We start from the raw sequence: 12,500 nt of genomic DNA on the forward strand, positions 1-12,500 counted from the left end.
GTCTGATTAAAGTCTCTGATTAAAGTCTCTGATTACAGTCTCTGAATACAGTCTGATTACAGTCTCCGATTATAGTCTCTGATTACAGTCTCTGAATACAGTCTCTGATTACAGTCTCTGATTAGTCTCTGATTACAGTCTCTGATTATAGTCTCTGATTTCAGTCTCTGAATACAGTCTGATTACAGTCTGATTAAAGTCTCTGATTAAAGTCTCTGATTACAGTCTCTGAATACAGTCTGATTACAGTCTCCGATTATAGTCTCTGATTACAGTCTCTGAATACAGTCTCTGATTACAGTCTCTGATTAGTCTCTGATTACAGTCTCTGATTAGTCTCCGATTACAGTATCTGAATACAGTCTCTGATTAGTCTCTGATTACAGTCTCTGATTAGTCTCCGATTACAGTCTCTGAATACAGTCTGATTACAGTCTGATTACAGTCTCTGAATACAGTCTGATTACAGTCTCCAATTACAGTCTCTGAATACAGTCTGATTACAGTCTCTGAATACAGTCTGATTAAAGTCTCTGATTAAAGATTGATTACAGTCTGATTACAGTCTTTGATTACAGTCTCTGATTACAGTCTCTGATAACAGTCTCTGATAACAGTCTCTGATTACAGCCTCTGATTACAGCCTCTGATTAAAGATTGATTACAGTCTGATTACAGTCTTTGATTACAGTCTCTGATTACAGTCTCTGAATACAGTCTGATTACAGCCTCTGATTACAGCCTCTGATTACAGTCTCCGATTATAGTCTCTGATTTCAGTCTCTGAATACAGTCTGATTACAGCCTCTGATTACAGTCTCTGATTACAGTCTCTGATTACAGCCTCTGATTACAGTCTCCGATTACAGTCTCTGATTACAGTCTCCGATTATAGTCTCTGATTTCAGTCTCTGAATACAGTCTGATTACAGTCTGAATACAGTCTGATTACAATCTCTGATTTCAGTCTCTGATTTCAATCTCCGATTATAGTCTCTGATTACAGTCTGATTACAGTCTGATTACAGTCTCTGATTACAGTCTGATTACAGTCTCTGATTACAGTCTCTGATTACAGTCTGATTACAGTCTCTGATTACAGTCTCTGATTACAGTCTGAATACAGTCTGATTACAATCTCTGATTACAGTCTCTGATTACAGTCTCCGATTATAGTCTCTGATTTCAGTCTCTGAATACAGTCTGATTACAGCCTCTGATTACAGTCTCTGATAACAGTCTCTGATTACAGCCTCTGATTACAGTCTCTGATTAAAGATTGATTACAGTCTGATTACAGTCTTTGATTACAGTCTCTGAATACAGTCTCTGAATACAGTCTGATTACAGCCTCTGATTACAGTCTCCGATTACAGTCTCTGATTACAGTCTCTGATGACAGTCTCTGATTACAGCCTCTGATTACAGTCTCCGATTACAGTCTCTGATTACAGTCTCCGATTATAGTCTCTGATTTCAGTCTCTGAATACAGTCTGATTACAATCTCTGATTTCAGTCTCTGATTTCAATCTCCGATTACAGTCTCTGATTACAGTATCCGATTACAGTCTCCGATTTCAGTCTCTGATTACAGTCTCTGAATACAGTCTGATTACAGTCTGATTACAGTCTGATTACAGTCTCTGATTACAGTCTCTGATTATAGTCTCTGATTACAGTCTGATTACAGTCTGAATACAGTCTGATTACAATCTCTGATTACAGTCTCTGATTACAGTCTCCGATTATAGTCTCTGATTTCAGTCTCTGAATACAGTCTGATTACAGCCTCTGATTACAGTCTCTGATAACAGTCTCTGATTACAGCCTCTGATTACAGTCTCTGATTAAAGATTGATTACAGTCTGATTACAGTCTTTGATTACAGTCTCTGATTACAGTCTCTGAATACAGTCTCTGAATACAGTCTGATTACAGCCTCTGATTACAGTCTCCGATTACAGTCTCTGATTACAGTCTCCGATTATAGTCTCTGATTTCAGTCTGATTACAGTCTGAATACAGTCTGATTACAATCTCTGATTTCAATCTCTGATTACAGTCTCTGATTACAGCCTCTGATTAAAGTCTCTGATTACAGTCTCCGATTATAGTCTCTGATTTCAGTCTCTGAATACAGTCTGATTACAGTCTGAATACAGTCTGATTACAATCTCTGATTTCAGTCTCTGATTTCAATCTCCGATTACAGTCTCTGATTACAGTCTCTGATTACAGTATCCGATTACAGTCTCCGATTTCAGTCTCTGATTACAGTCTCTGAATACAGTCTGATTACAGTCTCTGATTACAGTCTGATTACAGTCTCTGATTACAGTCTCTGATTACAGTCTGTTTACAGTCTGATTACAGTCTCTGATTACAGTCTCTGATTACAGTCTTTGAATACAGTCTGATTACAGTCTGATTACAGTCTCCGTTTATAGTCTCTGAATACAGTCTCTGATTACAGTCTGATTACAGTCTCCGATTACAGTCTCTGAATACAGTCTGATTACAGTCTGATTAAAGTCTGATTACAGTCTCTGATTACAGTCTCTGATTACAGTCTGATTACAGTCTCCGATTACAGTCTCCGATTACAGTCTGATTACAGTCTGATTAAAGTCTCTGAATACAGTCTGATTACAGTCTTTGATTACAGTTTCTGAATACAGTCTGATTACAGTCTCTGAATACAGTCTGATTACAGTCTCTGATTACAGTCTGATTACAGTCTCTGATTACAGTATCCGATTACAGTCTCTGATTACAGTATCCGAATACAGTCTGAATACAGTCTCTGATTACAGTCTGATTACAGTCTCTGATTTCAGTCTCTGATTACAGTCTGATTACAGTCTCTGAATACAGTCTCCGATTACAGTCTCTGATTTCAATCTCTGAATACAGTCTGATTACAGTCTCTGAATACAGTCTCCGATTACAGTCTCTGATTACAGTCTCTGAATACAGTCTCCGATTACAGTCTCTGATTACAGTCTCTGAATACAGTCTCTGATTACAGTCTCTGATTACTGTCTCTGATTACAGTCTCTGAATACAGTCTGATTACAGTCTCTGATTACAGTCTCTGAATACAGTCTCTGATTACAGTCTCTGAATACAGTCTCTGATTACAGTCTCTGATTACAGTCTCTGATTTCAGTCTCCGATTATAGTCTCTGATTACAGTCTCTGATTACAGTCTCTGATTATAGTCTCTGAATACAGTCTCTGATTACAGTCTCTGAATACAGTCTCCGATTATAGTCTCTGATTACAGTCTCCGATTATAGTCTCTGATTACAGTCTGATTACAGTCTCTGATTACAGTCTCTGATTACAGTCTCTGAATACAGTCTGAATACAGTCTCTGATTACAGTCTCTGATTACAGTCTCTGATTACAGTATCCGATTACAGTCTCTGATTTCAGTCTCTGAATGCAGTCTGATTATAGTATCCGAATACAGTCTCCGATTACAGTCTCTGATTTCAGTCTCTGATTACAGTATCCGAATACAGTCTAAATACAGTCTGATTACAGTCTCTGATTTCAGTCTCTGATTACAGTCTGATTACAGTCTCTGAATACAGTCTCTGATTACAGTCTGATTACAGTCTCTGAATACAGTCTGATTACAGTCTCTGACTACAGTAAAAAGTACTAAACTAAAAGCTAATTCTAAATATGAATAAAACTATGATAAAACAGACTCGGTCTTTGGTAAGTCAGTGCTGATAATCATGCTTGTTTTGGCAGGTTTTCTTCAAGGCCAAGTCGAAGTTCTCTCCTCACCTCCTGAAATACAAGTGAGTTCTTACACTGATATTATCATCTGTCCTCTGTCATCATCATCATCCTCATGCCTCCTCTGGTCCGCAGGTTTCCTCTGTACCTGCTGTTCGTGGGCGTGAGTCTGCTGTTCCTGCTGGTCAATCTGACGTGTGCTCTGCTGGTGAAGACGAGCGCTGCGCCGGTAAAGACCATCGTCCTGGTGCGTGTGACCATCAACGACTCGCTCTTCATCCTCTGCGCAGTCTCGCTCTCGGTCTGCCTCTACAAGGTGGCCAAGATGTCCCTCGCCAGCATCTACCTGGAGTCCAAGGCAAGAGGCACACCTGATCTTCAGCTTCAATCGCGGCGCATTACAGTCTCTGATAACAGTCTGATTACAGTCTCTGATTACAGTCTGATAACAGTTTGATAACAGTCTGATTAGTCTCTGATAACAGTCTCTGATAACAATCTGATTACAGTCTCTGATAAGTCTGATTACAGTCTCTGATAAGTCTGATTACAGTCTTTGATAACAGTTTGATTACAGTCTCTGATAACAGTCTGATAACAGTCTGATTACAGTCTCTGATAACAGTCTGATTACAGTCTCTGATAACAGTCTGATTACAGTCTCTGATAACAGTCTGATTACAGTCTCTGATAACAGTCTGATTACAGTCTCTGATTACAGTCTCTGATTACAGTCTCTGATTACAGTCTCTGATAACAGTCTGATAACAGTCTCTGATAAGTCTGATTACAGTCTCTGATAAGTCTGATTACAGTATCTGATTACAGTCTCTGATAAGTCTGATTACAGTCTCTGATAAGTCTGATTACAGTCTCTGATAACAGTCTGATTACGGTCTCTGATAACAGTCTGATTACAGTCTCTGATAACAGTCTGATTACAGTCTCTGATAACAGTCTCTGATAACAGTCTGATTACAGTCTAATTACAGTCTCTGATAACAGTCTGATTACAGTCTCTGATTACAGTCTGATTACAGTCTCTGATTACAGTCTCTGATAACAGTCTGATTACAGTATCTGATTACAGTCTCTGATAAGTCTGATTACAGTCTCTGATAAGTCTGATTACAGTCTCTGATAACAGTCTGATTACGGTCTCTGATAAATGTCTGATTACAGTCTCTGATTACAGTCTCTGATAACAGTCTGATTACAGTCTCTGATAACAGTCTGATTACAGTCTAATTACAGTCTCTGATAACAGTCTGATAACAGTCTCTGAGTACAGTCTGATTACAGTCTCTGATTACAGTCTCTGATAACAGTCTAATTACAGTCTCTGATAACAGTCTGATTACAGTCTCTGATTACAGTCTCTGATTACAGTCTCTGATTACAGTCTCTGATAACAGTCTGATTACAGTCTCTGATAACAGTCTCTGATTACAGTCTGATTACAGTCTCTGATTACAGTCTCTGATAACAGTCTCTGATTACAGTCTCTGATAACAGTCTCTGATAACAGTCTCTGATTACAGTCTCTGATTACAGTCTGATTACAGTCTCGGATTACAGTCTCTGATAACAGTCTCTGATTACAGTCTCTGATTACAGTCTCTGATAACGGTCTCTGATTACAGTCTGATTACAGTCTCTGATTACAGTCTCTGATTACAGTCTCTGATTAGTCTGATTACAGTCTCTGATTACAGTCTGATTACAGTCTCTGATTACAGTCTGATTACAGTCTCTGATTACAGTCTCTGATTACAGTCTGATTACAGTCTCTGATAACAGTCTGATTACAGTCTCTGATTACAGTCTCTGATAACAGTCTCTGATTACAGTCTCTGATTACAGTCTCTGATTACAGTCTGATTACAGTCTCTGATAACAGTCTGATTACAGTCTCTGATTACAGTCTCTGATAACAGTCTGATAACAGTCTCTGATTACAGTCTCTGATTAGTCTCTGATTACAGTCTCTGATTACAGTCTCTGATAACAGTCTGATAACAGTCTGATTACAGTCTAATTACAGTCTCTGATAACAGTCTGATAACAGTCTCTGAGTACAGTCTGATTACAGTCTCTGATTACAGTCTCTGATAACAGTCTAATTACAGTCTCTGATAACAGTCTGATTACAGTCTCTGATTACAGTCTCTGATTACAGTCTCTGATAACAGTCTGATTACAGTCTCTGATAACAGTCTCTGATTACAGTCTGATTACAGTCTCTGATTACAGTCTCTGATAACAGTCTCTGATTACAGTCTCTGATAACAGTCTCTGATAACAGTCTCTGATTACAGTCTCTGATTACAGTCTGATTACAGTCTCGGATTACAGTCTCTGATAACAGTCTCTGATTACAGTCTGATTACAGTCTCTGATTACAGTCTCTGATTACAGTCTCTGATAACGGTCTCTGATTACAGTCTGATTACAGTCTCTGATTACAGTCTCTGATTACAGTCTCTGATTACAGTCTCTGATTAGTCTGATTACAGTCTCTGATTACAGTCTGATTACAGTCTCTGATTACAGTCTGATTACAGTCTCTGATTACAGTCTCTGATTACAGTCTGATTACAGTCTCTGATAACAGTCTGATTACAGTCTCTGATTACAGTCTCTGATAACAGTCTCTGATTACAGTCTCTGATTACAGTCTCTGATTACAGTCTGATTACAGTCTCTGATAACAGTCTGATTACAGTCTCTGATTACAGTCTCTGATAACAGTCTGATAACAGTCTCTGATTACAGTCTCTGATTAGTCTCTGATTACAGTCTCTGATTACAGTCTCTGATAACAGTCTGATAACAGTCTGATTACAGTCTAATTACAATCTCTGATAACAGTCTGATTACAGTCTCTGATTACAGTCTCTGATAACAGTCTGATTACAGTCTCTGATTACAGTCTCTGATAACAGTCTCTGATTACAGTCTCTGATAACAGTCTGATTACAGTCTCTGATTACAGTCTCTGATAACAGTCTGATTACAGTCTCTGATAACAGTCTGATTACAGTCTCTGATAACAGTCTGATTACAGTCTCTGACATATTAAATGAAAGGATTGGTGTTTTCCTGTGTGTTCCAGGGCACGTCGGTGTGTCAGGTGACTCTGATCGGACTCACGGTCATCCTCCTGTACGCGTCGCGGGCCTGTTATAATCTGCTGGTTCTGGCTCTCACCGACATCCAGACCATAAACTCGTTCGACTACGACTGGTACAACGTGTCGGATCAGGTGTGTGCCGGTCACACGGGTTCAGACCAGTGTTGGGGAAACTTACTTTGAAAAGTAGTGCATTACAATATTCCGTTACTCCCTTAAAAAGTACCTAATTGCATTACTTAGTCATTTTAAAAAAAAGTAATGTGTTACTTTACTAGTTACTTGTAAAAGTAGTCTGATTGCGTAACTGGAGTGACTGTAATGGGCTCCTCTCGACACTGGTCCAGACTGAGGTCGAGCTGCTGCTTCTGTGCTTCTGCAGGCGGATCTGCGCTCCAGTCTGGGCGACGCCGGGTTCCTGGTGTTCGGACTGATCCTGTTCGTCTGGGAGCTGCTGCCCACGGCTCTGGTGGTGTTCTTCTTCCGGGTCCGCAGACCGGCACAGGAGCGGGTGAGCCGAGCAGCAGGACACCAGCAACACTCTTCCTCGCCGGATCTGATTCTGATTCTACTGTGATCTGTTGCTTCCAGAGCGGCTCTGCCATTCCCAGCCACGTGTTCTCCAGCCGGCCGTACTTCTTCGACAATCCCCGACGCTACGACAGCGACGACGACCTCGCCTGGGCGTCCCAGCCCGTGACCAGCTCAACCAGGTGAATAACACCGACATAATAAAAAACCAGCTCAACACACTCAGCTGAAGCAGAGCTTAGAAATGTTGCCTTGAAATTAACAAGAACTACTAAAATTATTCAAACTGAATTTTTTTAAATAATAATTTAAACTGAAAAAAAAAAATCCACTAAAGAGAGAAATATATACATATATATACAGGTGAAACTGGAAAAATTAGAATATCTGGCAAAAGCCAGCAGCCACATCCCCCTGTAGCCCGAGACTGGTGTCCCACTGGAGCTGAGCGGGGCTGAGGCTGGTCAGGGTCTGGATGGGAGACTCCTGGGAACACCAGGTTGCTGCTGGAAGAGGTGTTAGTCATAAAAACAACATTAGATAAGCACATTTTTCATACCAGAGTCACTATTTTGTTACAATGAAATTATAAAAAAATATATATTTTTCAGAATCTTTTGACATTTTCTTAACTTTGATTTCTGATTAACCTGGTTTTACTGTGTAACAAAAGTTGAGAGTAAAAAAAAAAAGAAAAAAAAAGAGTAGTTTCTTTTATTATAATAAATAAATAAAAACCTTACAAAAAATTGGATCATAAAAATGTCAAAATTAACATAAAATAAAAACACTTACTTAAGATGAAATATGTAATTTCTTTACCCATGTCATTTAACCGACAGCAGCAAACCATTTTTTAAAATATTAAATTATACAAATTGATATGGGTCTGATTCTGAAACTTTCAGACATTTTCTGTAATTTTGACTTAAGATAACTCCATATTTATTGAAGTAACAAAAAAACACTCTGAGTGTGTGTGTGTGTATATATATATATAAACATGTGATGTAAACCAGCCTGGATGATTCCGAGTTTCTCTGTGTCCAGTTTGTCGACGGACTGGAGTAGCAACAGTTTCCTGGTCCATCTGGGAGGAGACGATCAGCAGTCGCCCGTGGCAACAGCAGCACTAAACCGCTAGCGCTGATGCTACAGTCGTACAGCTGTGTAAATTTGACACGCACCGCACTTTAAACCGCTGACATCATCCACACACACACACACACGCACGAGCCACTGGAAGCTCAATACGTCAGTGCGACGACGCACTAAGTGCGCGTTACCATGGCAACTGACTCCAGAGTAATGCATGTCACCATGGCGACCACAGTCAGAGTAACGAAGGTTGTAAACGAGGCTGTGTTCAGAATGACGCATCAACACACTGCGCACTAGATCTCAGTGTGCGGCGCGCAACAATATAGAGTACACAAGTCAAGACATTACATTATAGAGTTTCACAGCAGCTTTACAACACGAGACTACAGTAACAGTGTTTAGGCTTCACAGCAGATCTAGAATAAAGTTATTGTCCAGATAAAGTTTGATTGATTCACTTCCGTTGCAGAGATCGTTAGTTCTTAACTTAGGGGCCGCTAACACGACACCGTTCACGCGCTCCGGCTCATTACATCACTACACTGATGTCACTACGGTACGGGTTTAATTCAGAGCCAGAAACAGTTTCCGTCTCTTCCGAGGAGCTTCCCTTCTCTTCCGAGGAGCTTCCCGACTCTTCCCTTCTCTTCCGAGGAGCTTCCCGTCTCTTCCGAGGAGCTTCTCTTCTCTTCCGAGGAGCTTCCCGTCTCTTCCGAGGAGCTTCCCGTCTCTTCCGAGGAGCTTCCCGTCTCTTCCGAGGAGCTTCTCTTCTCTTCCGAGGATTTTCCCGTCTCTTCCGAGGAGCTTCCCGACTCTTCCCTTCTCTTCCGAGGAGCTTCCCGACTCTTCCCTTCTCTTCCGAGAAGCTTCCCTTCTCTTCCGAGGAGCTTCCCGACTCTTCCGAGAAGCTTCCCTTCTCTTCCGAGGAGCTTCCCGTCTCTTCCGAGGAGCTTCTCTTCTCTTCCGAGGAGCTTCCCGTCTCTTCCGAGGAGCTTCCCGACTCTTCCGAGGAGCTTCTCTTCTCTTCCGAGGAGCTTCCCGTCTCTTCCGAGGAGCTTCCCGACTCTTCCCTTCTCTTCCGAGGAGCTTCCCGACTCTTCCCTTCTCTTCCGAGAAGCTTCCCTTCTCTTCCGAGGAGCTTCCCGACTCTTCCGAGGAGCTTCCCTTCTCTTCCGAGGAGCTTCCCGTCTCTTCCGAGGAGCTTCTCTTCTCTTCCGAGGAGCTTCCCGTCTCTTCCGAGGAGCTTCCCGTCTCTTCCGAGGAGCTTCCCTTCTCTTCCGAGGAGCTTCCCGTCTCTTCCGAGGAGCTTCCCGACTCTTCCGAGGAGCTTCCCTTCTCTTCCGAGGAGCTTCCCGTCTCTTCCGAGGAGCTTCTCTTCTCTTCCGAGGAGCTTCCCGTCTCTTCCGAGGAGCTTCCCGTCTCTTCCGAGGAGCTTCTCTTCTCTTCCGAGGAGCTTCCCTTCTCTTCCGAGGAGCTTCTCTTCTCTTCCGAGGAGCTTCCCTTCTCTTCCGAGGAGCTTCCCGTCTCTTCCGAGGAGCTTCCCGTCTCTACCGAGGAGCTTCCCGACTCTTCCGAGGAGTTTCCCGTCTCTTCCGAGGAGCTTCCCGACTCTTCCGAGGAGCTTCTCTTCTGACAGTGTACAAGATTTTACCCAATTCTGTCCTGAAGAAGCGGTTTGAGTTTCACTGAAACATGGTTTATGATTGTTATATTTTAGTAAGCCCTGATCAAAGCTTGCATCACTAGTTCTTTGGTCACTGGAAATGGCCACGTTGTGCACATTGCATTGTGGGATACGGTAACCCAATGCATACTGCCCAATGGAACAAGTGCATTGGTGACAATCCTGGCATTCTGAAAACACACATTACACACACACTGCAGAAACAGCGAGAGTGTGTTAATACACACATTCTGAACACGGCCTGTGCTGTTCATTCACACAACACAACACAACTCCTCTACTGTGTGATGCTGATAGATGATCCGGCTGATGTGTGTAAGGCATGACTTGTGTTTCTTTAAGCATTTCTCTGTTATCTAACAGTAGTGAGACTGAACACACTTGTCTTATGATAAACCATATATTCACTGGTCATGTGGAGACTGTGATTCTCATCTGTTGATTTGTGATTGAGTTTCGTCACCGTACACACAATAAATGTGCAGATGAAAAGACTGAGCTTCTTACTAACGACACACACACTGAAAGCAAAGGACGACAAACGTCTGAAGGCAACCAGATCAATTTATTCCCGTTTAAATAAATATTCCTGACACAAACACACAATACAGAAGCAACTTAATCTTGGTTTGATCACAGCATGAGATGTTCAAAATCAAGTCAGAAAGGCAGAGGAGCTTCACGATGACAGCGTTACAGTATTATACTGTCATCCAGAAACATTAAGGCAGACGAGTGGAACACACTGAACGTTCACATGCAGCGCTCGACACACACCGCACACACACCCCCTTACACATGCGCACGCACACACACACACTTACACACTTACACACACCCCCTTACACATGCGCGCGCACGCACACACACACACCCCCTTACACACGCGCACGCACACACACACACTTACACACGCGCACGCACACACACACCCTTACACAAACGCACGCATACACACCCTTACACACGCACACACACACACACAAATAGCTGCTCTTCATCTAATCTTCCATCTGTGAACACTAAATTATTCCTCCAGAATAAGACCATGAGGCCAAACCTCCAGACTGAGGAGAAGTGAAACAGGAGCTTCGGCTCAGTGTTCAGAGTGTGTGTGTGTGTGTGTGTGAAGGAGCAGAACAGCTTTGGCTCAGTGTTCAGAGAGAGAGAGAGAGAGTGTGTGTGTGTGTGTGTGTGTGTGAGTGAAACAGTGACTCTACGCCGAGATCTTATTAAACTATAAATATAGTCCTGTCTGAAACGGCTCATATTTCACTGCAAAATAACATTTTATAATCAGTGATAATTAGAAAAATATAATTTGCTTTTCAGTTTTGGGCAGGAATATATTTCTTGGCAGCGTTCGGCCGTCTGATAACATGATGATGTTTGAGTTCTCTTCTTCTCTGTCTGGAGGATCGGGACTCAGCGGAGGAACGCTATTGCTTGTTATCAGTTGCTTATGTGGAACAATAATAATAATTTTCTTCTTTAAAGCTTATAAAATTAATTTCTATGGTCCTATAAACAAAAAGTCTTCAGATGAGGAATGTCTTTACAGGACGCACACGATCATGGAGAAATCCCCACAAACACACACCATACTCCGCCTCAGAATCATGAACAGATCATATACACACACTAGCAGTCGAACGGTTCGGGCCGTGGGATGTTTACTGTTTCTGAGTCTCTTCTGCTCGCCTCGGCTGCGTTTATTTGATCAAAAATACAGTAAAACAGTGAAATATTAGTATAATGTAGATCATCAGTTCTCTATGTGAATATATAGTAAAGTGTAATTTATTCCTGTGATCAAAGCTGAGTTTATCATCATTACTCCAGTCTTCAGTGTCACATGATCCTCCAGAAATCAGTGTAATATGATGATCTGATGATCAAGACACATTTATGATTATTATCAGTGTTGAAAACGGTTATTTACATTTTTAATCCAGGATTCTTTGATGAATATACAGTTCTAAAGAACAGCATTATCTGAAATAATCTTTCGAAACATTACAAATGTCTTTACTGTCACTTTTGATCAATTTAATGCGTCCTTGATGAATAAAAGTATTGATTTCTTTGATTTATTTCCCCAAAAAAATGTAATAAGAATTCGTACTGACCCCAAACTTTTGAACGGTAGTGTTTAATGTTAGAAAGATTATTTCAGATTAATGCTGTTCTTTTGAACTTTATATTCATCAAAGAATCCTGGAATAAAAATGTAAATAACTGTTTTCAACACTGATAATAATCATAAATGTGTCTTGATCATCAGATCATCATATTAC

At 41.3% G+C, this 12,500-nt stretch overlaps 3 protein-coding genes across 7 annotated transcripts in view; 1 reads left to right on the top strand and 2 right to left on the bottom strand.

Moving 5' to 3' along the window:
- LOC306990380 (nidogen-1-like) overlaps positions 1 to 3,920 on the bottom strand; it is a 46,566-nt gene extending 42,646 nt beyond the window's left edge. The window contains exon 1 of one of the 2 annotated variants that reach the window (XM_079597145.1): positions 3,903 to 3,920. Coding sequence is in view for 1 of the 2 variants with exons in the window: in XM_079597144.1 (XP_079453270.1) it covers positions 3,829 to 3,842 (14 nt within the window). In the remaining variant the exon portion in view is untranslated. The other variant, XM_079597144.1, reaches the window with a different exon arrangement.
- Positions 1 to 8,603, top strand: part of gpr137bb (G protein-coupled receptor 137Bb) — a 13,382-nt gene extending 4,779 nt beyond the window's left edge. For 2 of the 3 annotated variants that reach the window (XM_079597155.1, XM_079597156.1), the window contains exons 4-9: positions 3,767 to 3,816; positions 3,890 to 4,112; positions 6,870 to 7,019; positions 7,270 to 7,398; positions 7,479 to 7,600; positions 8,469 to 8,603. In XM_079597155.1, coding sequence (XP_079453281.1) covers positions 3,767 to 3,816; positions 3,890 to 4,112; positions 6,870 to 7,019; positions 7,270 to 7,398; positions 7,479 to 7,600; positions 8,469 to 8,562 — 768 coding nt within the window. In that variant the 3' untranslated portion in view covers positions 8,563 to 8,603. Of the gene's footprint in view, positions 1 to 3,766; positions 3,817 to 3,889; positions 4,113 to 6,869; positions 7,020 to 7,269; positions 7,399 to 7,478; positions 7,601 to 7,781; positions 7,883 to 8,468 lie in introns of those variants that run through there. The other variant, XM_079597157.1, reaches the window with a different exon arrangement.
- Positions 8,604 to 10,749: 2,146 nt separating this feature from the next.
- Positions 10,750 to 12,500, bottom strand: part of ero1b (endoplasmic reticulum oxidoreductase 1 beta) — a 19,855-nt gene continuing 18,104 nt past the window's right edge. For both annotated transcript variants that reach the window (XM_079597151.1, XM_079597152.1), the window contains exon 16: positions 10,750 to 12,500. This exon is cut by the window's right edge and continues 453 nt beyond it. The gene's annotated coding sequence lies outside the window, so the exon portion shown is untranslated.

Source organism: Phoxinus phoxinus (assembly GCF_949152265.1).
Source record: "Phoxinus phoxinus genome assembly, chromosome: 22".
NCBI classification, from domain to species: domain Eukaryota; kingdom Metazoa; phylum Chordata; class Actinopteri; order Cypriniformes; family Leuciscidae; genus Phoxinus; species Phoxinus phoxinus.